This window comes from Misgurnus anguillicaudatus, chromosome 18 (assembly GCF_027580225.2).
Source record: "Misgurnus anguillicaudatus chromosome 18, ASM2758022v2, whole genome shotgun sequence".
Classification (NCBI taxonomy): Eukaryota; Metazoa; Chordata; class Actinopteri; order Cypriniformes; family Cobitidae; genus Misgurnus; species Misgurnus anguillicaudatus.
The window spans coordinates 36,133,658-36,158,832 of NC_073354.2; the positions used below are offsets into that span (position 1 = coordinate 36,133,658).

At 38.2% G+C, this 25,175-nt stretch overlaps 1 protein-coding gene and 1 long non-coding RNA gene across 4 annotated transcripts in view; one reads left to right on the plus strand and one right to left on the minus strand.

Annotated features, from left to right (window-relative positions):
- lpin1b (lipin 1b) overlaps positions 1-24,821 on the plus strand; it is a 39,244-nt gene extending 14,423 nt beyond the window's left edge. For both annotated transcript variants that reach the window (XM_055186906.2, XM_073856391.1), the window contains exons 12-20: positions 12,905-12,997; positions 13,141-13,190; positions 13,266-13,404; positions 13,520-13,668; positions 15,105-15,191; positions 15,294-15,446; positions 23,432-23,546; positions 23,629-23,732; positions 23,806-24,821. In XM_055186906.2, coding sequence (XP_055042881.2) covers positions 12,905-12,997; positions 13,141-13,190; positions 13,266-13,404; positions 13,520-13,668; positions 15,105-15,191; positions 15,294-15,446; positions 23,432-23,546; positions 23,629-23,732; positions 23,806-23,971 — 1,056 coding nt within the window. In that variant the 3' untranslated portion in view covers positions 23,972-24,821. The remainder of the gene's footprint in view (positions 1-12,904; positions 12,998-13,140; positions 13,191-13,265; positions 13,405-13,519; positions 13,669-15,104; positions 15,192-15,293; positions 15,447-23,431; positions 23,547-23,628; positions 23,733-23,805) is intronic.
- On the minus strand, positions 110-10,118 carry LOC129440727 (uncharacterized). 2 transcript variants are annotated; one of them, XR_012358749.1, is made up of 6 exons: positions 9,111-10,118; positions 8,627-8,663; positions 7,309-8,271; positions 7,061-7,219; positions 6,880-6,972; positions 110-2,023 (listed from the first exon to the last, which is right to left on the minus strand). It is a non-coding gene; the product is annotated as an uncharacterized lncRNA (long non-coding RNA). The 2 variants fall into 2 exon arrangements; XR_012358750.1 differs by lacking the exon at positions 7,309-8,271.
- Positions 24,822-25,175: the final 354 nt, after the last annotated feature.

A 25,175-nucleotide genomic window follows, 5' to 3' on the forward strand; every position in this document is an offset into this window, starting at 1 on the left:
CAAAAATGATTAACCTTTGGCAAGTTTGGGCAATATTCAATCATCACAGTCAAGATGGTTTAAAAATCAAAATCAAAATGGCACAAAATGTCCCTAGGAACTCTACACTGTAAATTCTAACAAGTTCAGTTTACTTAAAAAAACTAAGGAAACCGATTGCCTCATTTTTCCAAAGCAAACTTAAAAGCAAACTTAAGGTTAACTTAGTAATTAGCTATTAGTAAGTATAACAAACATTTTCTGAGTAAATTTACTAATACATATCAATTTAGTTTAATATGTAATTTTAAGTTTACATACTTATCAATGGTTACTAATGATACTTAAGAATTTCTATTAAGATTACCTTATTAATTCAATTAAACTAACAAGGTTTTATTTAGTACTGCTAACATTCTAAATACTAGTGCTCTGAACATGGATTTAATTAACAATTTTAAGCTATGTCAACTTAAAAAACTATGTGCAATCGGTTTCCAAAGTTTTTTTAAGTAAAATGAACATATTTTTTTAAGTACAACTGATAGAGAAAACACTCAACACACATATGAAATTCTGAACTGTTTATTTTTGTAATAAACAGCTAGAAAGCTTTTTAAAACATAATGCAGTGAACACATGGACACTTCTGTTCAAACAGTATCAGTCTTTCTGACTAACTTGCCTTTTTCTGTCATTCACAACAAAATCCTAAAAAGCTTTTCTGTAAGAAAAGGCACTTTAGAGAACAAAATAGGCCTGTTTCTGCAGAAATTTGGCTTTGTAAACAACAATTTGGAATTGTGTAATTACAAATATTCCTTAAATACAGACTGGCTTTGGAAAGGGTCTGTTACTTAAAAAACTTGATTGTTACAAATGGTGAAACGAGGCACACTTAGTGCAATACAAAACATGTCTAATGTTTTTTGAGTAACAGACCCTTTCAAAAGCAAAAGTAAAAACCAAGGCACACTAAGTGCAATACAAAACATACCTAAAATACATGAGAGCTAACTTTGGAAAGGGTCTGCTACTTATAAACAACAACAAAAACCATAACTGATCCCCTTGTTACAAGAGGGCGAAACCAAGGTACACTTAGTGCAATTACAAAACATGCCTGAAATACAGACAACTGACTTAGGAAAGGGTGATACTTAAAGAAAAAACTCTTCCCCTTGTTACAAGAGGTAAAACCAAGGCACACTTAGTCCAAGTACAAAACATGAAAGGAAAGGGACAGTTACTTAAACACATAACTGATCCCTTTTTAACAAGTGAAGTCAAGGCACATGTGAAAAAAGTGCCATTACTAAACATGCCTAAACACATTTAAAGGGTTAACATTTTCTTAATTTTTGCATCAACCAGTTAAAGTAATATTCACCCAAAAAAATTAAAATTCTGTCATCATTTACTCACCCCCATGCTGTCACAAACCGCCCAAATTTCTTTGTTTTGATGAACACAAATGAAGACACTTTGAGAAGTGACCGCAACCAAACCATTCATGGACCCCGTCCACCCCCACAGTATTCTTTTATCCTACTATGGAAGTCAACGGGGTCCACGAACAGCCCGGCCGCAAACACCCCTCAAAACATCTTCAATTTAGGCAGGTTTGCAACAACATGAAAGTGAGTAAACGATGACAGAATTTTTGGGTGAATTATACCTTTAACGGTTAGCATAGGCACCCAAGGCCAAAAGAAAAGACATTAGGTTAAAAGCTGATTTTTAGAGTTTGGAGTTTGGGTTTCAGGTTCTTACCTCCTAAAGACAGAAATACCCTCTGAATAAATTCAAATGTATTCCTCATTGTCTTTGGGTAGTCTAAATTTAGAGCATAGATTAAAGCAAAAAGGAGACATACAGCATGTGGCAAGCTTCGGACATCGTCCATGACAAATTTTTCCTCCAGAATGATTTCCCTTATTGCGTTAGTGTTGAGTGCATGTGGAGTTCTGGCAGGCATGTCTTCAGGTAGAACTGTAAGCAGGCCAACATCAATTTGGCTGAAGTCTGCATCTACATCAGAATCCTAAAGAGAGAAAATAATAAGAATGAACGTCTTTCTAACTTAAGACATTGATTGTATAGAATTCATATTCAGCAAAATATAGACGTTTCAGATGTGACAACATAAACAAGCGGCTTTCGTGGTCAATGCGTAACTTCTGATAAACTTCGGTAAGAATAAATAACAACAAAGTCCTTTAAATGTAGTTTATTTATATAATGAGCAAAATAAACAACACGTATTACATAGGAAACCAAAACATTTGTTATTTTCGACGAGGTTATTTGTTCAAGAATTCAGTTTAGCAACTAGTCAGACCATTAAAAAAAACTGAAACTGGAAGTAAAGTTCGGACCAGATGTGTATCACGTCACCACACTTGCGTCCGATGAAACCGTCTATAAAGAGTGTCCAAAAGCTGTTTAAAAAAAAACGCAAATCTCTTCCTTCAGCTTGAAGCATTTTGTTCACCACAGTGCACTGTGTTGGTAAGATGCACAAGAAAGTGTAATCAAGCTTCATGGCAAACATGATTGCCAAAGACATCAATAAAATAAATCGTGCAAGTTATAAAATATCTTTCAGAAGGACTTCTTTTGCATTCTTCCTAATTATTAATCTCACAGAACTAAAGAGAATTAATAGTTCAGATAGTTGATATAATTATTAAAATATATTCATCATTTACTAATTCTCTATCACTTAGAACTAGGGCTGCACGAAAAATCGCATGTGATTGTCATGCCCATCTCCTCAGTGAGGCCCTGTTTACACGTACATGGCTATTTTTAAAAACTGAGAGATTTACCTTCATTTGTGCCCCTCGTTTACACGCAAACCGAGAACTCGCCTCTGAAACCGATTGTTTCTAAAAACTCTGGCCAGAGTGGAGATCTTGAAAATCTTCGGTTGCAAGGTTGCATATAAACTGAGACAAACGGATGTTTAAGCAGGCAACGTCACAGACTATGCGCCAGAGCTCGCACCTACGTGAAAAGTGCGACCCTATGTTTACATGTGACAGCTACTCTGAACGCTTCCAAGATGACATTTATGTTCGTGCAAACTCGTTCTGTGTGTTTGTATTTGCAAATACAGCTGCTCCATTATGTCGAGGAGCAGAGACGAGTGCTCGGATGTCAGCAATTTTACGCATGTTTAACTTCATGTGGCGCTGCAAGAACCGACAGACGGATGATGTCAAAGTACAGCGAGAGCGATTCGAAATTAGACCTCTACGTGTGATTCCTCAACTCGCTCTCGCGGTACTTTGACGTCATCGATCATCTACTGCAACAACTCCTCCCTCCAACATGAAGAACCAGTTTGCATCACCACCAGCACTTCCGGTGATTGGCTTACGTGGGCTTGAGCTTCTCTTGACAGCATATATGCACGGGTACATGTAAATAAACACTTTTCTGAAAACTGACATGTGTGCACGATATTATTTTGGAAACTGGAGAGGCTGAAATGTCAGTTTATGAAAATAGCCGCCCACGTGTAAACATAGCCTAAAGCCGGTTCCTTGATTAGTAGTAAATGTCAGGAAATGGCAATGCAAGAACCCAGGCGCAGACGAAAGTATACAAAAACACTGATGATTTTAATTAAAGACACAAAAACAGAAAAAAAACAAAACCCACGAGGGGGCAAAACATCACAAATACAAGATAACAAAACACTGACTAAACTAGGATGACTAACAAACAAACTCTACTAAATAACAATAAACTAGACAGGATACTTTCATGACAGGATACTTTAAGCACACGATACTCACAACAAGAAAGACAACGCACAAGCAAAGAACATCAAACACAAGGACTTTAAATAGGGACAAAATAAATTACATACACCTGGAAATCATTACAAGTAAGGGATCGAGGAAAAAGTGACGAGACCCAGGAAATGCGTGGTAAAAGTAATACACCACTAAAACCACACATTTCCCACATAGAACATGGTACTGCCAGGACCCCGCACACAAAGACTAGATATAAAAGACATGATTCTGACGGATCCTGACAGTACCCTCCCCTTAAGGAGCGGCTACCAGACGCTCCTCAGGGGGAACACTAAACACGGGACATAATAGACTGAATTCAAGACAAAAACCATGAGAACATTACAAACACTAACAAGGGCAACAAGTCAATAACAATAACAGGATTGAGGTGAAACAATAAAAAAAAAAAGAAGGGAGGGGGGGTGGGGGAACAAAAGAGTTCAAAGGTGGTGGTGAAGGAGTCCTGGGTGAAGCAGAGGAAGTCCGGGGAGGTCTTGTGGAAGACCTGGGAAGCTTGACATGGTTCTTGGGGTAAACAACAGAGGGTGGCATAACAGAAGGGGACAGGGCAGGACTAGAGGGTTGAAGGAGTCCTGGGTGAAGCACAGGAGGTGCTGCGGCCAGCTGGAGAGCCGAGACAGGGGAGGCTGCAGCTGTTTGGAGCTGCGGCGGCTGCGCAGGCTCTGTCGGCTGCGGCGGCTGCGCAGGCTCTGTCGGCTGCGGCGGCTGCGCAGGCTCTGTCGGCTGCGCAGGCTCTGTCGGCTGCGGCGGCTGCGCAGGCTCTGTCGGCTGCGGCGGCTGCGCAGGCTCTGTCGGCTGCGGCGGCTGCGCAGGCTCTGTCGGCTGCGGCGGCTGCGCAGGCTCTGTCGGCTGCGGCGGCTGCGCAGGCTCTGTCGGCTGCGCCGGCTGCGCAGGCTCTGTCGGCTGCGCAGGCTCTGTCGGCTGCGGCGGCTGCGCAGGCTCTGTCGGCTGCGCAGGCTCTGTCGGCTGCGGCGGAGTGACAGGGGTCTCTGCCGCTAGCTGAGACGTCGGTGTAAGCCCAGGAGAAGACGGAGAACAGGAGGCTCCCTTCTTCCTCTTCTTTCTCCTGGGTCGCGGGGCAGAAAGTGGCGAAGGGAGAAGAGGCACTGTGGCAGGCAAAACGGACTCAGATGAGGACCCACCGGATGCCGACTCCCATGAAATCCTCCTCTCTCGCTTTCCCCGGAGAGAGACTGGTGGAGAGGAATTCTCTGGGTTGGGAGAGGTGAGCCTCGGACCGCCCAGGGTCAGAACTCCCATGACTCGACCCTCCGGGACAGAAGGGAGCGGAACAGGCTCAGTGGCTCTGGTCGGGTTCCTCCTGGAATTAACACCGGGTCCATACACGAGTGGATCGTACCAGATTGGACCCGGTTCGCACTCCAGGACGAAACCACGACCTCTCCTCGCTTGACGGCTGTGCATGTCTGCTGGGTTCGGTGTTGGCTTGTGCGTTCTGTCAGGAAATGGCAATGCAAGAACCCAGGCGCAGACGGAAGTATACAAAAACACTGATGATTTTAATTAAAGACACAAAAACAGAAAAAAAACAAAACCCACGAGGGGGCAAAACATCACAAATACAAGATAACAAAACACTGACTAAACTAGGATGACTAACAAACAAACTCTACTAAATAACAATAAACTAGACAGGATACTTTCATGACAGGATACTTTAAGCACACGATACTCACAACAAGAAAGACAACGCACAAGCAAAGAACATCAAACACAAGGACTTTAAATAGGGACAAAATAAATTACATACACCTGGAAATCATTACAAGTAAGGGATCGGGGAAAAAGTGACGAGACCCGGGAAATGCGTGGTCAAAGTAATACACCACTAAAACCACACATTTCCCACATAGAACATGGTACTGCCAGGACCCCGCACACAAAGACTAGATATAAAAGACATGATTCTGACGGATCCTGACAGTAAATTGGCATCACCTGCTTTCAGATGGAGCGGAATTTACTACACAAAACCGTAGATCACTGACAATCGGGCAAATTTCACATTAATTATTATGCCTATATTATGCCTGCAATATGCATGCGATATGGCCCAGCTTGTCAGTGAACTACAGCTTTGTGTGGTACATGCAGCTCCATCTAAAAGCAGGTGATAGCAATTTACTAATCAAGGAACCGGCTTTACTGAGGAGATGCGCGTAATATCGCATAGGATTTATTGTGCAGCCCTACTTAGAACCCCTATGACTTTCTTTGTTTACAAAGAATTATTAAATAACTCGTGTTTTTTTAAGCTAAAGATATAGGTACCATACACTGCCAAACAAATATAAATTTTGTTTTGTTTCCAATAAACAAAGAAAAGTCAGAGGTTTGAACAACCCAAGAGTTAGTAATGCTACTTTACTGTATTTGAACTAATGTACACATATAGATTTTAGGAGCGTTCTTTTATGAATTGCCATATTGCATACATATAAACGCATAAACAGCGCGCACATGCTCCCTGCCCACAGAATATCATTTAAAAAAGGTGCCTGCAACTGCCATGTGTGATTGGCCCCTTAAGCCCGGAATACACTGCACGATTTTTGTCCTCTTATAAGATCATTACCTTATCACACTGTGTGCCATGTATCGTTTAAACTCGGTTACGAGAGGCATGTAGACTATACGATGATGACATGGAAGCTTCGGTGGCAGCGTCATACGTGGCGCAACGTCACCAGCATGCGCTCGCGGTAAACAAATACCGGCGCGCAGGTCGTAGCAGCAAACACACTGTGCGGTGATCATGCCGAATTTCTGACACTGTCAGAAAACTATTGTAGGCTATCTTTGGATGCAAGACCGGGAAAATGGCCGTCTTTGAACCTCTCTCATTGTACAACATAGGACCACCGATGGAGAGCCACGATCACAGAAATCGCGACGATTGTTTCACGATGGCAATCTTTCGTCTGGGACAGCCAATAATCGTGCAGTGTATACTGGGCTTTAGTCTGTCTACTGTATACTCCTTCTCATAACCTGATCCATACAATCATGAAACAAAACTTAAAGCAGAAACACCAACATTACTTACAAAGCACGTCTTGAAAAACTCATCCGAGTCATCCCCCAGGAGAACTGGAAGTCCATGAAGTACAGCTGTACGCACACAAGATACATCAGATGACTAAAAAAAACAAACAGAAAATTGGGTAAGAGGGTTAAATTCATTTCATGGTTTAACAATAACAACATTTAACAAAATAAAGGAGTACCTTTAAATCAACCTGACGTAAAATTTCATCAAGTGTTCGTCCTTGAGTTCCCCCTTTCTTCCGGAAAATTTAAAGGAAACGTGCAGAGTGTTTGTCCAGTGCTGCATAGAATTCAGATCGCAGATTCTTGCCAGATATACGATTGAATTCTGCAAAGATCTAAGCACAAGCACAGAATGGTTAATTACTTAAAAAGAAAGAAATTAATAAAAAGCACTTTAGGTTGTGAAGAGGAAAAGAAAACAAACCTGGCTTTCTGTGAAAAGTAGTGGCCATTTTTCCAAGATCTCAGAAAAAGGAGGTTCAGAGTGAATGATTTCCTTCCGTCTCAGGGCAAATGTACTGTCCATCTTTTGGCCAATGAGGCTCATGTCTCGGCTCTTCTTTTTCATTTCTTCTACAAGTTCTTTTCTCAGGCGTTCTTGACTGTCTTCATTCTCCCCGTTAGGAAAATTTGGCAAAAAATTTACTTCAAATCGTCTAGGTTTTTTAATGCTTCTCCTGAAAGCACTGCCTGCTTCTGCACCTCTCTTTCCCTCAACAGCAACATCACTACAGCCACATTTACGCAGTTTTGTTCTGTAGTTGGCCATTTTAAATTTCAGGCTGTTTTTTCCATCCAGCTGATCCTGTTGAAGAACCCGGTTCAGTCAAGCAGGGGTGTGCTCTGATAAGAGCGGTAGCAACTTGAGCAAAGTTTTCATCTGATGGATATGCCTTAAAAGTGTACATGGCACCCGCAAGTGATTCCAATATGTCATTTTTAATGTCTCTTCCAACATCAAGACTTGTACCATCTTTCATAAAAGCAAGGTTTCCCTGACGGAGACGATACTCAACATTAACAGAAAATTCAGGGATTTCAAAATCCTCTGGCCACTCACTTTGGCGTTCAGCAGACAACTGCTCTGATGTATCCGAACCTGAGAGAAGTACAGTGTCGGCCTGACTTGAGGAGGGAGAAGTTGATAGAGGAATTATTTTCAATGTTGCCTTATCTGGCAAATCATTAATATCACTTAGGTTGCATAATGCATGATTAAAGTCAGGGTCTTCAAATTGGACATTGAAAGAATATGTGACTTGCAACTTCTCTTGAAGCACACGTTTCAAGGCATCAACATCAGCTGTTTTTTCTGAAATCACAACCTTTCGAATGTCACTGTCGTGCACAATAACGCGAAACATCATTGACATTGCTGGCTGAAATTCTAAAATAAAAATAAAAATAAGTCAACAACACAAACGATAATAAAATAAAATACAATAAGGTCACTTAGCAGCAGATGTGATGCTTCAATGTGACAAAGAACTGGCCTCGGATATTCTAGGCTGCCAAAGGGAAAGGGTCATTTAGTTCAGAAGGCAGAATTACTTGCAGTGAATGCAAACTACACAATTCATAAGAGCACAAATGCTCGATGTACCACGCAGTCTGGGGTTTTTGATAAATGTACTTTCAATACATTAAATGACTTAAAGGTACATGGACAGTCTGAATGGAGACATGGTATCGGAGCAATGCGGGAATATGTTCCATGATTTATGCGATAGTGCAAAACTTACATTTCCACTGCATGGCAGAAGGAAACCAGCAGGTTATCTAAAGAAAGACAAATGAAGATTCATTATTCCATTAGTCAAAATTAGAAGAAGTATACTACTTTTTTAAAACAGTGTTGGCCACTTCGGATATGCATATGGCCAATGGGGTAAAAATAAAATTAAGTATTACTTTAAAACCTTAGTCATAAGTTGGCATAATAACTTTGTGTTCATGCTATGTCCTAACAAAAACATTACCATTAACTAACTACCTTATTTAAAGATAAATAAATGCAAATCTGTCAAGATTAGTTTATATACAATAAACGTAAAATAACAAGCAATACACAATTCTACTTATATTAATAAATACAGCCCTCTCTCTCTGTGTGTGTGTGTGTGGAGGAGAAATGCATGGTAAACAATGCATGAAGAAATAAAGCAGTATACCTTTAAACCTTTAAGACAACTAGTTACATATGGTTTTATTTTACAATGGGTTTACCTGTTTGCATCTATTATCTTCTTTTTTCCGCGTTGTCCTCGACCGAGGATAAACGAGTAAAATTAGCGTCTCCCTCAAAACATTGCATGAACGCGTCAAACCGGCGCATTTAGGGTGACGTCGATTTGGCAAGCCTTTTACTGCGTCTGTGTTGTTGCTTGGCAGCCGTAATGTTGCGCGCGCACACACACACAACTACGCACAATTGCTCCGTTTATTTGATCAATCCTTTCCAAGTAAACGAAATCAAAGTTTCAGAAAAGAAATAATAAAGCACCATAAGGCTAATCTATAAATGCTGACGCTTCTCTGGGGAGGGGCTTTATATAGGGAGTAGCGAGGCGATTGCCAATCTTTGCGCATGCTCAGTATAACTAACTAGAGAAAAGACGTTTATACAAATATTATGGTACAGTTAATATCAGGCTTAATTGTTGGTCGGAAATGTGTTGTGTTACGTTAATTGTGATATCAGCACGTGATTTTAGAGATATCGGTTTTCCCCATTCAAGTATTGGACTAAGTCTTGCATGACAGTTCTTAAATTACTGTAAAAGACTGCTTATTTTGGCTCATTGCTTTATTATATCAAATTAGGCTTGCCGCGATGGTCGGTGAAACGGTGATAACCGGTGCTTCAGCCTCTCACCGGTTAGATCACTTGCCCACCGCGACACCGTCTTTCACCGTTGTTTTGATATTTTCGTGTAATTACATCATTTAGTTTCATTAGCGAGAGCAAACACTTACAACTGAAAGTGTCTGCTGACTGAATTTAGCGGAGCCGAACGCGCGTCACGTCACAGAGAGCAGCAGGTGTCAGATTTCATTTATTCCTGTCAGAGTGTGCGAGGCGAGCTGACTGACCATACGAAGGCAGAAGCCGCGTGCTTACTCGTATTTGTTAAAATATACATAAATGATGTTTAATATAACCGATATCTTTTTGTTCTTGTGTTTTTCATCAAGAAAAATAATAAAGCCATCATTCAAGCAGCGCTTTATGGAGAAGTAAATATTACTAAATATTTTCCAAAAAACACATTTGAACCACCATGTGATTATTATTATACCCCGAAATGGGTCAAAGATTGGTAGCAACATTGATTTTCATGCATTGTTATTTTTTGAAAAAGGTCAGATTTTATAAAAAACTTCCTTAAGTGTTCCTAAGGCCACAAAATGACACCTTCCCAAAAACTGCTCTACAAATATCATACTTCAATATTTTTTTCATTTTAAACGATGCAGTCTTTTAGAACTACTTCTGCCTGAAACATACATATCAAATATTAATATAATTTGTGGAAATTTTAACCCTTTATATGCCTGTTTGTTTACATTAGCCCATGTTTTTTTAACAGAAAAAACAAAAAAACTAAATATTTTCCAAAAAACACATTTTAACCACCATGTGATTATTGTTATTATTATACCCTGAGATGGGTCAAAGATTGGTAGCAACATTGATTTTCATGCATTGTTATTTTTTGAACAAGGTCAGATTTTATAAAAAACTTCCTTAAGTGTTCCTAAGGCCACAAAATGACACCTTCCTAAAAATTGCTCTAAAAATATAATATGTCAATATTTTTTTCCACTTTAAACGATTCAGTCTTTTAGAACTACTTCTGCCTGAAACATACATTTGAAATATTATTTAAATTTGTGAAAATTTTAACCCTTTGTTTACATTAACCCATGTTTTTTAACAGAAAAAATTATTTTCCAAAAAAACATTTGAACTACCATTTGATTATAATAATTATTAGACCCTAGGATGGGTCTAAGATTGGTAGCAACATTGATTTTGATGCATTGTTATTTTTTGAACAGGGTCAGATTTTATACAAAACTCACACTTCCTAAGGCCAAAATGATCCTAAGGCCAAAAGGACACCTTACCAAAAACTGCTCTAAAAATATCATACATCAATCATTTTTTCCACTTTAAACTATTAAATCTTTTAACACTACTTCTTCCTGAAACATACATGTCAAATATTAATTACATTTGTGGAAATTTTAACCCTTTAAATGCCAATATGTTAACATTAATCAAACCACAGTGTTCGCCTGATGGCGTGAAACCTTTTGTGGGACATCGTAGCCCAGATAGTGACCTGTCCTGATTTCTCACTCCAGAGACTAAGGACTGATTCATTTTTTATCGGTAAACACCGGTCAGAATGAGCAGCCCCACATTAGCCTGCAGTTTCTCTGTCTCAAGATCTCTCCAGTCTGTGACTTTCTCCAATGTAGGTATGTCATGGCCTCAATATGCTGCAGGATTTCATGCATCAGCATCAATGAAAAGCTTGAAGTCAGGGCACTGATTCGGGCAGTGGCATAGTTTGTGAGCTCTGGGATCAAATCTCTGGCTGCTGGGAAGTAACGGAGTGTTTCCATGTTTGTGGGAGACCAGAAGATTTTTCAATATTTGACATCCATCCTGCCGCCACTTCATCCATCTCCTCTCCGCTCTCACCTTCTGACAAGTCTTCTGAAGATCCCTCTAATGAATTAGACTCCAGCTGGTCTACTTCTACCTCTGAGGCCTCCGTGTCGACCTCAGAATCCTCGGAGGAAGATGAGGAGCCATCCTCGCTCTTGAAGTGCATGATTATTTCAGGAGCCTTATGTGTGCTGTAATGCCTTGCCATTTTCACTACTTCTGCTATACTGTTCATACTTATAGCAGTATACTTGCATAAACAACATGATCGAGAAACAAAATGAACATTGATTTTGTTCGGTTCTGGCCTCTCATCGTTTTTATTACTGAATTAGTTTATAACGCAGAATGTGCCCTTCAAAGAGAGAAGAATTTGGATATGTTGAATATGCCCCCCTGCCCCACTCAACACCGACCCCACCCCGACATCACCCCACCCCCTTACCACTCAGACACACTTTTTTTACACACACACCAATTTTCAACATTAAAGGTTTATCTTTTCAGCAGCTATGCGGTCCGCAGAAAACAGCAAAAATTGAGACATTTTGATGAATGCATGAAATGGTAAAAAGTAGCACCACCTGGTGGACAAGTATAAAAATTAAAACTTCAAGGCCAGTAGTTCAAAATTATATATATAGACATAAATGTATGTATTAGTTTATGTTAAGATAAATGGGGGGTCAAAAATGGTAGTTATAATGGTTTTCAATGGGGCATTTTTTGTCCTTAGGAACACATTAGTCGGTTTTTGCGTAGCTTAGCCATTTTAAGCTAATTTAAAAAACTGAAACCAAAATTCTAAAATGTATCAAAAATGATTAACCTTTGGCAAGTTTGGGCAATATTCAATCATCACAGTCAAGATGGTTTAAAAATCAAAATCAAAATGGCACAAAATGTCCCTAGGAACTAAAGGGTTAATGTTACTATATTACACATTTTAAAGCTAAAATCATTAGTGCCATGGTGTTTCAATGGTTTCGTGAGAATCACCCACTTATGCAAGTGTGCCATCTGCTGGTTTAATACGTGACCTGACAAATTTGATTGTAACTGGATTAGCAAGCAAATATATTTGGGAAGAAAATCCTACCTGATGTCTCTCCAATACACATACTGTACACACACATCACTGTAAAATGACTTGGTGTTGCTGTGACCGATTTCTCATCTGTATGTGTGTTTTAGTTCACGGGATTCAGTTTTGTCATCTGATTTATTTATTTTCATCCTTTTATCCTATCAACTAGGTCGCATAAAAATGCAGCAAGTGTATGTTATTGACACGTGTTTGTGATGCTATGTGTTGCGTTTACGTGTGTGTCGCTCACAGGCCGCCGTCGAAAGAGTTGTAAAGGAGAAGATGCCCAGAAACAGAGGAAGATGGTGGTTTTCATGGCGAGGAAGAGCAAACAGCACAAAATCAGTATGCAAAATGTTTACGTAACTAATTACCAAAACTAAATTTACAAACTAAATTATATATAAATAAAGAATAAAATTAATAAAAAAATAATAATATTTTTGACACCGAGTAGATTCTCATGTGCATTTTTTCTACTTTTTCAGGATTCAGTTTCAGTTGGTTTAGCGTCTACCGCAGGAGACGACAAGAACAGGTTAAGATCTGACCTATACATCAAATGAATCAATATGGATATTGCACTAATACAACACTATATAAACACTTTTAGACGGACAGAAGAGTCCTCCTCCAGTGATGATGATCACTTATCTGCCAATCAAACCACCAAACCTGTCCACACAGACCCCAACCTCCCCACAGGGGGCGTGGCCTATAAGAAGACCCTCCGTCTGACCTCTGAACAGCTGGTAAGTACATTCACATGAGTAAATGTTTCATACAATATAAGACACATGCAAGGATGTTAATGGTGTGTATATGTGTGTGTGTGTGTGTGTGTGTGTGTGTGTGTGTGTGTTTTAGGCTAACCTGCAGTTAAAAGCAGGTCCAAATGATGTGATATTTAGTGTGACAACTCAGTATCAGGGAACATGTCGCTGTGAGGGAACCATCTACTTGTGGAAGTGGAGTGATAAAATCATCATATCAGATATAGACGGTACAATCACCAGGTACGATCTTAAAATAAATTTGTTGCGTGACACACGTAGCTGTACTGTGTTCCAAAACTGGGGTTCGCTAATTGCAGGGGGTTTGTGAGTTGATGGGCAAAGATTAATCGCGATTAATCGCACACAAAATATTATTTTTTTGCATAATATATGTGTGTGTATTGTTTGTAATTATTATGTATATTTAACGACAAACATATATTCATTTTAGATTTTTTTACATTTATATATCAATTTTTTATTTATATATAATATAGAAAATATATATACACATGTAAATGTTTCTTAAATACATACGCGAATGTGTGTGTATTTACATATTCATAATAATTACACACAGCACACACTCATATATTATGCCAAAAATCACTTTTATTTTGTATGCGATTAATCTAGATTAATCTTTTGCCCAGCACTAGATTGAAATTTAATTAATTACAATCAAATCATAAGATGCAAATAATTTAGATAAAAAAAGTCTAAATAAAATACTTACTAACAAAGTAGATTTTACTAACAAAAGATATATTGTATTTGTTTAATCTGCATGTCATGTGACCATTACACAACAGTTGAAAAAAATAATGAATTATATTATATTAATTATAATTATTAACTTTAAAATACTACTGATAAAAATGTTAAAATGGATGGAAAATAAATAAATAAAATTACAAGAAATATGTTAATAAAATAGTGAGGTTTAATATGCAAATGTGCTATTATAATATTTTTAAAATATTTACTTAAAATCTTAGTGGATACTTCAAGTAAATAATTTAGAAAAAGGCGATTCGCCTGACAAAAAAAGTTTGAAAACCCCTACACTACTATATTGAACACATGCATTGCTTTCACACTTATATTAAAGGGGTCATAGCGTAAAAACGTTTTCTATGTTTAAGTGCTATAATTGGGTCCCTAGTGCTTTTATCTAATAAGAAAACGTTAAAAAGAAAAACCCTGTAACTTTGTTTTGGTAAATCATTCTCTACAAGGCAAGCATGTGAAAAAATAGGCTCCCCTTGTAAGGTCAGAAGGGGATCTTTTTATAATAATACCGCCGCATAATCTGCACTATCCAACCACGGCACTGCCATTTAGTGCAGAGAGAAAGAAAGAGAAAATTATTGATAGCACAATTAGTTTCAATTTCAACAAACCAACATCATTACGATCAGTGTTTGCATTTCATGCTCAGGCCTACAAAGTGGCAATTTTAACATGCTATAATAATTTATCTGTGTGTTGTTTTGAGCTAAAACTTCACATACGCACTCTGGGGACACCAACGACTTATTTTACACCTTTTAAAAAAAAATCTCATAATATGACCCCTTTAATCAATAAACCTAAAATATTCCAGCTGAAAGACTTTCACAAGGTGTATTAACCATTTTATAATATTGCGATTAATCTGTTCACACTCTTCGCAGGTCGGACAAGCTGGGACACATTTTGCCCACGCTGGGTAAAGACTGGACCCATCAGGGTATCGCACGTCTGTATCATAACGTCAGCCAGTAAGAGCCCAGGATCGCTGTCACACAAGCAATTCAGCTTGATTGATTCTTTGATAGGATGGAGAAACTCTGTTGTGATGTTGTGTGCGTGTCGTCTTACAGGAACGGTTATAAGTTTCTGTACTGCTCGGCGAGGGCGATTGGAATGGCTAATATGACGCGTGGTTACCTGCACTGGGTCAATGAGAGAGGAACCATGTTACCAGAGGGACCTGTTTTACTGAGTCCCAGCAGTCTGTTCTCGGCACTGCACAGGTGAGCTTTACACACATATGTATCGAAATAATGACATCTCAAACTTAAATCTTTTTCATATAATAGCAATTATGACTGTAGTCATTCAGAATTGATGTGTGTATTCTTCATAAAGAGCACCTATTGTCCGATTCACGTTTTTACATTTCCTTTGGTGTGTATTAGTACATGTTAACGATATGCAAAAGGTACAAACCCCAAAGTAACGATGATGCGAGTTATCGCCTCCAACGTAAATCTCTTTTCTTGGACTACAACAAACACACGGATTGTAGGCAAAAGTTTACTTCCTGGGATTGGTAACCAGTGTTGGGGTAGTTACTCAAAAAATGTAATTAGTTACTAGTTACTAGTTACTTCTTAAAATTGTAATGAGATTACTTTACTAGTTACTGCATTTGAAAAGTAACTTCAATACTTATTACTTTACTTTCCTTTTTCTTAATTTACCACATAGATACATGGACATGGTTTAGGCGGGGTCGGCTGATGATGAGTGACTACTTTAAATGACCGGCCAGGGCTCTACAATAACTTTTTGCACTGGTTGCACTGGTGCGCCTAACATTTTTTCTTAGGTGCACCAGCACAAAAGTTAGGTGCACCCTAATTTTTGACCCCATCGGATTTATAGTTCGCCCAAAAATTTAAATTCTGTATAATTTATTTGTAAATCAGGTTTGTAACTCTCATTTTGTTACAAACCTGTATAAATGTCTTTGTTCTGGTGAACATGAATGAAAATATTTTGAGTAATGTTTGTAACCAAACCATTCATGAGCCTCATTCACTTCCATAGTATTATTTTTTCCTACTATAGAAGTGAATGGGGCTCATGCTTGGTTTGGTTATTAACATTTCTCAAAATATGTTGCTTCATGTTTATCAGAACAAAGATATTTATACAGGTTTGTAACAAAATGAGGGAGAGTTAATGATGACAGAATTTTTTCTTTTTGGGTGAACTGTCCCTTTAACACCGCAAGTTTAGCGCCCATTGTGGTTTCATACAGAATATAAACATGTAGGCTATTTTATAATTTTCATGTTGTCATTCCATTTTCCTTATACGAGTCATGCACAGTCCTGTTTGATAACCCGCATCCGCGCGATTAAAATAACAGTTGACCCATTATCCGACATCAGCATCAATTTATTTCATACCCGTTTTACATAAAGACTGCGACCGGCCGCACCGCAAATCGTGATGTAAGTAGAAACCTTTAAAGATCTTCATGCAGAACATTGACAGAAATAAACACAGGACCATGCTTGTTCAAATATATTATCATTTAATGTGAAACTTTGTGAGGGTCGGCAGATTGACAGCTGAGCGGACAGCAGTGTTCAGGGACGGACTGGGGCTAAAAAACAGCCCTGGACTTTCTCCCAAATAGGCCCATCATCCGGCCATTCGCCCCTAGCCGTGCACAACAGACACAAGGATGTCCTGATAGTATGACACAATACTGTCAGACTATCAGACAAGTTTATTTAATATTTTGTGAATGTCATATTACACTTTGATGTATAATAAGTTTTTGAAATAATGAAAATGGCGAGGCCCTATACATTTTGTCTGTAAAGCTTTCACAAACAACCACCAGGTCTTTGCCAATTTCACAATACTAAACACAAATATGAAAGACAAAGAAAAACTGCACTCTGATGGAAGACAGACAGAAAGTGTAAGCTAGGATTTTTTTTGTTTAAACTAAAATTTGGTCATTTATTTATCCCTCTTTCTTAAATATTAGCACGTTTAGAGTGGTAGCAATGCATGCCTGATATTTTCCTATTTAATTCAATAGTCTTCATTGTAACAGAAAATGTGAGCTCACTACAACCTCTCATATACAATAAAGTCAATGAAAGAAATGTAAACCAATGCAATACGATGAATGTCCACCCCATATTTTTTGCTTTGGTGTGTGATTTTGGTTAGATGACAGTTGTAGTTAATACAGTTTGACAAGAGTTTACACTTTGACAAAAGCACAATGTTTTGTTTTATTTCGACTGTATACAAATGAATGATGTTCCATATGAACAAAATGACGGAGTATGTATTGTTTTTAAGTTTCTACTGTTCAATCGCGCCCGCGCCTCTCTCTCTCTAACACACGCACGCGCGCGGGAAACCTCTCACTACGTTTCTCTCTAACAGTAGTTGCGCATTACGTTAATTTTCACGCGAGTTTTATTTATTTTTATATCGTGTATATGATATTATAATGTCACGTGTCCTGCTACTACTGGCACTAACTCTTGCTGATGTGAAGTTAACTCTGACAGTCCCTCATCATGACCAGGCTGTGGATGCTCAGGCTCACAAATTCAGGCTCGCGAATTCCAAGAATTTGTGGACCAATCACAGCTAGCTAGTAGGCCGATTCTTCCTCGTTTTTTACACGTAGCATCATATAAGTGATCGTATTAGTGCCCTGCTGTTGGCTGTTCATATTGTGTTAATAGACTTTTTTTGCCGACGGCCGGGCGACGGCCCTCATTTGAACGGCCATTCTGGACTTTTCCAGAACGCACAGATTACCAATCCGTCCCTGGCAGTGTTTGAACACTCATAAGCGCTGCGCTTATATTTATTATTACCTTATAAATTGATGATATGATTGCAGTGATTCCAAAGGGATGTCCAAAAAAACTCAAGTAGAATGTTAAATGTTTAAAGTTTAATGTCTCTTTCTCGCTGCCCTGTGTAAACCCACGCAGGTGATGGCATGAAACGCGTGAGGAGCTTGCATTTTGCATTACCTTAAATTACCTTAAATTATGGTCATACAAATAAAAGTAAAACAACATTCAAAACTGTAATGTGTAAATTTATTTATGTAAAGTTACACTCGCAATAATAACAAAACATTGTGCTTTTTTAAATAGGTAAAAAGTGTTTTGTGCTGCATCGGTTTTGGAGCGCGTCACACAATAAATAAACTCATATAGGCTACTTTTGAATTCGTTTTGTTAATTTGCTAATTATTTAAGGGAAACACATTTCATATAGGCTTATTTATTTTATAATTTTTTCACCAAAGAAAGACGTAATCATCACGTTCTATTCATTTTAATGCTTTTTGCGCATAAACTAAACCCTTGGGGGAATTATTTATAAATGAATCAACAACGCAAATCAAGGAATTAACTTATTTCTCTATTTAAGACAGTCTGGCAGGGCGGTAACAGCGATACATCAAACACCGAAAAGTTTATAGGATTAGATTTGGAAGTAAGATTATGAAGAAAACAGCGGTCCTGACTCCTGGCTTTTTTCTATAAATTGAGCGCACGCGACATTGCTGTTCGGGTTACGTTCAAATAATTTCTTTAAAAGAATTATGCTCTGGCTCTGACTCGATTGAGGTTCATTACCTAATTCCGTCTTCGGGTCGGACCTCTCGATCCCTGACCGGTAAGTTAAGCAGGATCTTTCGCCACAAGTTTTGTATTGCCATGCTGGGCTTACAAATGCTCAGACAGGTTGCTCATCGCGTTGTCAGCAGTTGAAAGACACTTGTCGTGTGGGCATAGTGTACATTTCACACGAATATTTTTGTCCTTTCGAGCAATACGCTGAAAGTTATGTGAATATCGCCCCAGTGGCTGAAACCATCCGTCTTCATATCCCGCTCCCCTTTGCACCAGCAGCAACGTCAAATCAATCTCTATGGCAACGGCACACGTACAGGGACACGCATGCACGCACCACTTAAACAGACAGAACTTTACACCCAGGCAAACACTGCTTGGGTAACGCAGGAAAGCGCGTTCCTATAGTCTAGTAAAGTAGTGTAGTTACCAATATTATTAGTGTAATGCGTTACTTTACTTCGTTACCCAAAAAAGTAATGTAGTTACTGTAATCCGTTACTTTGTAACTCGTTACCCCCAACACTGTTGGTAACGTAGGCAAGACCGACATTATCATAATTCCTCAGCCTGTAAGTTAACTCCTGTTAGCATTGCATTGTGAGTGAATCTTTCAAACATATTAAGGAGCGTCACATTTCCGGCTGACGTCATAGATATTCAGGCCAATTACAACATACAGATTAGCTGGCAAATTTGGGACACAGAGCTCTGTTTTTTTAACCATAAATCACGCGAACACATTGTATTATACCAAATACACGAAATAACATTGACCACGTTTACATGCACACCATTAATGCGATTATTTCCAGTAATGCGAGTAAGGTCTTAATCGCAGTAAGATGTTTACATGACTGGAGCTAACCTCTTCACTCTGGTTTACATGCAGTTTTTATTTTCGGATTATTCACACATAGCCCAATGCAGAGCACAAATGATGAACTCACATATGGTCCACTGTTTTAATTTACTTGCGTTAAATGACAAACACGTTGTTATAGATTCATTATCCGGTGCCGTGATGAAGATATAAATATGAAAGTGCCTGTAAAGGGCGTTCACATTATATAAAAATATAGTTTTAAAAATCTTTTATATTAAAGATAATATCAGAGCTCACACAACAACTATAGCGATAGCGATTTTGGCACATGATGAACGATTAACAATTGACAGACAATCAAATCTATTTGAACTTGAAGTGCACGCGCACTTAAAATGCAGTAGAAAGCTCATTCATTGCTGAGGTTTATAACATAAAATTACCTCAGGTAGGCTATCCAGAGCTGATGCAGTTGTTGCTGTGAATTTTTTCTACCACACTGACTACGCCAATTACACAACCTACTACATTCATTGTTTAGTTACGCGAAACGCAGCGAGTTGAGGACATCTGCTGGTTTTCCGCTGTGTAAATGCAACAACAGCATACATTCAGTGACATGTAAACAATTGCAAAAAAGTTTTTATTACAAGAAATATCCAATATTAGGTAATGCCGCGCTTGTTGAGCGAATTAGCATGAAGTTATTATCATTATGATGTGGTCACTAATATATTTATCGTTATAATTATCGTTATAATGTCCCTTAAAGCTTTTATACACTGCTGTCGTGTTATTTGAGCTGTTTCTGAATGAAGGCAGACTGCTGAGAGCGAGTCGTGTTGGCAGAATTCATGTAAAACTTCCTAATGTCAAGTTTAAAACGAATTTGTGCTTAAGGTGCGTGACTAAAACACACGTGCACTTAATTAGTGCGGTATAAATGCGATTAAAGCGTTTACATGGACGCATACTGCGATTATAAACGGCGTACGCCACCTCTTTTAATGCGACTATACTTACTGCGATTTTGAGCTTAATCGCATTATTTTTTTCGAATTATTGCGTTTACATGAGGTAAAGTATAATCGCAGTATTGACAAAATCCCATTATAATCGCATTATTAGGGTGCATGTAAACGCGGCCATTGTTTTTTAGCAAAGAAATAGGTGCTCTTTAACGTCATTAAAGGATTAGTCCATTGTCTTAAAAAAAATCCAGATAATTTACTCACCACCATGTCATCCAAAATGTTGATGTCTTTCTTTGTTCAGTCAAGAAGAAATTATGTTTTTTGAGGAAAACATTCCAGGATTTTTCTCATTTTAATGGGCTTTAATGGACCCCAACAATTAACAGTTTTAATGCAGTTCAAAATTGCAGTTTCAAAGGCCTCTAAACGATCCCAAATGAGGCATAAGGGTCTAATTTAGCGAAATGATTGTCATTTTTGACAAGAAAAATATAAAATTTTAAACCACAATTTCTCATCTATTTCCGGTCCTGTCAGGGCCGGAGTGGGACTCATTTTCAGCCCTGGAGTTTCATGCCTTAGACCGGCCCACTTTAGTTCACAACTGACTATTAAAATAATATCTTTAAACCCTCAGTAGTATAAGTCTGCAGTAGTGCACTGTTCTCTGCAATTCACTGTATTTTTCAAATATATAATTTCATATTCCCTGCAAATGCAGTAAACAATTATAATTTTTGCCATAATCATGCAGCCCTACCATAAGACCATAATATTACTAAAGTAAACTTATTCAAAAACTAAAGGAAACAAATGTGTTTGTGTTTTCCTCTATATTTCTATTTCTAAAAAATTTTGAGTCTTGAGATTAACTGTTGATAACTGTTGGGTTGATAACGTTTGGAAACCCCTGATATACAATACACAAGCAAGATTTATCAAGTATGCATTGGAAACAAATGGAAAAAATCTGTATCTTTTTTTAGTACTTAGATCATGTCTATTGCTAAATAACGTATAGGCCTATTGTGTTAAAAAAAGAAAACATCATGGATTTACTTTTGAAACAAAAGTGGATATACTTTTGAAACAAAAGTTTCAAATAAACTAATGAGTTTTGCATCAAATAGATTTTTGTTCCTCTTGCAATAAACGATGAATAATGACTATTCATAGAGAATTCATCTATGACTTGGATAAAAAATACATTTTGTAAATTATTTTCCTTTTAGAGGCCAGCCCATTTGTATTAAGACGCGCTCAAGTTTATTTAAAATATAGACGCGCGGCCGGCAAGCGCACTCAAAAGACGCGCTCAAGTTTAATTAAAATATAGACGCGCGGCCGTCAAGCGCACTCAAAAGACGCGCTCAAGTTTATTTTAAATATAGACGCGCGGCCGGCAAGCGCACTCAAAAGACGCGCTCAAGTTTAATTAAAATATAGACGCGCGGCCGTCAAGCGCACTCAAAAGACGCGCTCAAGTTTATTTTAAATATAGACGCGCGGCCGGCAAGCGCACTCAAAAGACGCGCTCAAGTTTATTTTAAATATAGACGCGCGGCCGGCAAGCGCACTCAATATAGACGCGTCTGAAACAAAACTGTTCAAGTAAGCGCTTTGAAAACCAGAAGACAGCGGCACGTCCTGTGTTTCCCATGCGTTTTAGATGTCAATGAACCCTAATGCAAGAATTCTTCCAATAAGTGGTCGGGACTCGAGTCGGGACACAATCAACTTGTGCATAAAGCGACGGGGACATCTCTCACCCGCAAATACGCGTCATCCCGGTGGCATGACAACACCGGCCCTCGTGGCCAAAAAAAACAGACCAGCCCACCGGGAATCCTCCCGGTTCTCCCTATGGCCAATCCGGGCCTGGGTCCTGTAACACGTCAGCGCGACCTCACGTAATTGCGTAATGCCGTGGAAAGTTCACGTGTTACATATATGAAATTCACATTTGCGGACCATTTTAAACAATAAACTAACATAAAAACATTAATTCGTATCATTCGACATACAACAACGTCGGAACGGTCCTCTTTCTCCACACTTGTAAAACTGGGGCGTAGTTTGGATACGTCATCCGTGACCTCTTGACGTGATGAACTATTATGTGAGGTCGCGCTGGCGCCTCACAGGACCGAAAATAGACGAGAATTTATTTTATTTTTCTTGTCGAAAATTACAATCGTTTGCTAGATAAGACCCTAATGCCTTGTTTGGGATCGTTTATAGTCCTTTGAAACTCCGTTGAAACTGCAATTTTAAACTGCATTAAACTGTTAAGTGTTGGGGTCCATTCAAGTTCATTAAAATGAGAAAAATCCTGGAATGTTTTCCTCAAAAAAACATAATTTCTTCTCGACTGAACAAAGAAAGACATCAACATTTTGGACGACATGGTGGTAAGTAAATTATCTGGATTTTTTTAAGAAAACTGACTAATCCTTTAAGCTTTGTCTTTGTTATTGTGAAATAGTGACCTCTAGTAGTGAAAATCCAACCTGATCTCATGAGAATTTGTACATATTTAGCAAGTTGGCTAATTCGTACGATTATCATACAATAACAGTAACAGAACCCTAACCACAGTTAATTGTACAGAAATGTATAAATGTGATCATACGAAATTAATACGAATTGGCCACAATACGTACGAAAATAGAAAATCTTACATATTGTGGCTTTAACTGTTTAACAGGTATGTGTGAGGACATTGTCAAAAAAGCTTATCTCTTACAAGTGCACAAACGCTCAATGTCTCTTTATCTATTTTGTCTCAATGTCTGTTTTAGGGAGGTGATCGAAAAGAGGCCAGAGAAGTTCAAAGTGGCGTGTTTAACAGATATTAAAAATCTGTTTTACCCAAACACTGAGCCATTTTACGCTGCATTTGGGAACAGAGACACGGTAAGTGAACCACATAAAGGTATAAAGTGGTATAAAGTCCTGCACGGCGGGTGTCTCCTGATCCCTGTGTCTTGTGTTTTAGGATGTGTTTTCCTATAAGGAGGTTGGCGTTCCTTTAAACAGAATTTTTACCGTTAATCCTAAAGGAGAACTGATCCAGGAACATGCCAAGACCAACATCTCATCGTACGTACACGCTACTGACCGTCTGTTTGTGTGTTTTATGAACGAAAGCGTCAGTTGTGCTGTACCCGTGCAGGTACGTGCGTCTGGGTGAAGTGGTGGATCACGTCTTTCCGCTCCTGAAGCGCAGAAGTTCCTGCGATTTCCCCTGCAGTGACTCTTTCAGCCAATTCACCTACTGGAGAGAACAGCTCCCCCTAGTGGACGGGCAGATAGAGAGCACTGATGACGCCACTGAATGAATAGCACACAAAAACAAATGTGCAGACTGTACACAACAAACGTGTTAAAGATCAAAACTGTGGGGCATAGCTGCACTTTATTTCAAAGATATCTTCGCATTTTACTAGTTATATGTAGAATATTGTATATAGTGAGTTAAAAAAAGTGAATATTTATGAGGTGATTTTGATACATCTATAGCATTTGTTATATAAAAGGTACAAATGTGTCACTGGTGTGGTATACTTTTGTACCTAAATGGTACAGTACATATTAGGACCTTTTCAGAAGGTACACGGGACCGTACGGGTGTATGACAGTGTTTGTACCTTTATTACTGATGGTGTAGAAAGATTATCTGAATACATGCTTAAACATATCATGAGTGTCATCAACTGTTAGACTGAAAGAAAATGAACAATCTTACATTTGTTACAATCAAAATGAATGATGTTACATTTCAGTGAATCTCGCAAAAAAATGATATTGTGCATAATTTGAAAGGGGTGCTAAAGTTACTTGGATTTGATTTGTACTCTTAAACAACTCGGAGCACTCAAATCTAATTCTGTCTATTAATTTGAGGTCTTCAGCAGTCATACAGAGGATTTCATAGGTGTAGTATTTCTACCTTCATGTACATCTTTCAAACTGTTTAGTTACTGAGGAAATATTATTATATGTACTATCTTCATATGATCAAATTTTTTTATATGCTTACATCTATTGTGAAGAAAAAGTCAGAGGGTTTTGTGTTATTCTTTCAGTGAAAGAGAAGAATTAAAGCAGTCAATCATGAGATGAGTAAATGTGATGCTCAGGTCAGGAAAATGTTTTGCTGGTCAATAAAGTTTTATGTCTTAAGTTTGATTCAATGCCTCGTTTATCTCGTTTTCCATTGATGTTATTAAGTTTATCAGGTGCTAAGTCAACTAATGCCTATCAAAATAAATTAAAATATGATCTAATCTGTTAAAATAAATATAGTTGAATTTATTTTAATAAATGCTGATCTTTTAAATGTTTTTCAGTAATACTTTAAAATAATGTTAATTCATTAAAAAATAGCCAATGCAATAGCTAGCATAAATCACAATAAACATTAATCTTTGTTAAATTTTGTTATGTTCATAAGTGTTAGTTCATTGAGCAACTACTGTAGTCAACGTACTAAACTTTTGGTTTTAAAAAGTAAAACTTTTGTTTCTTAAAGTACAGTATATG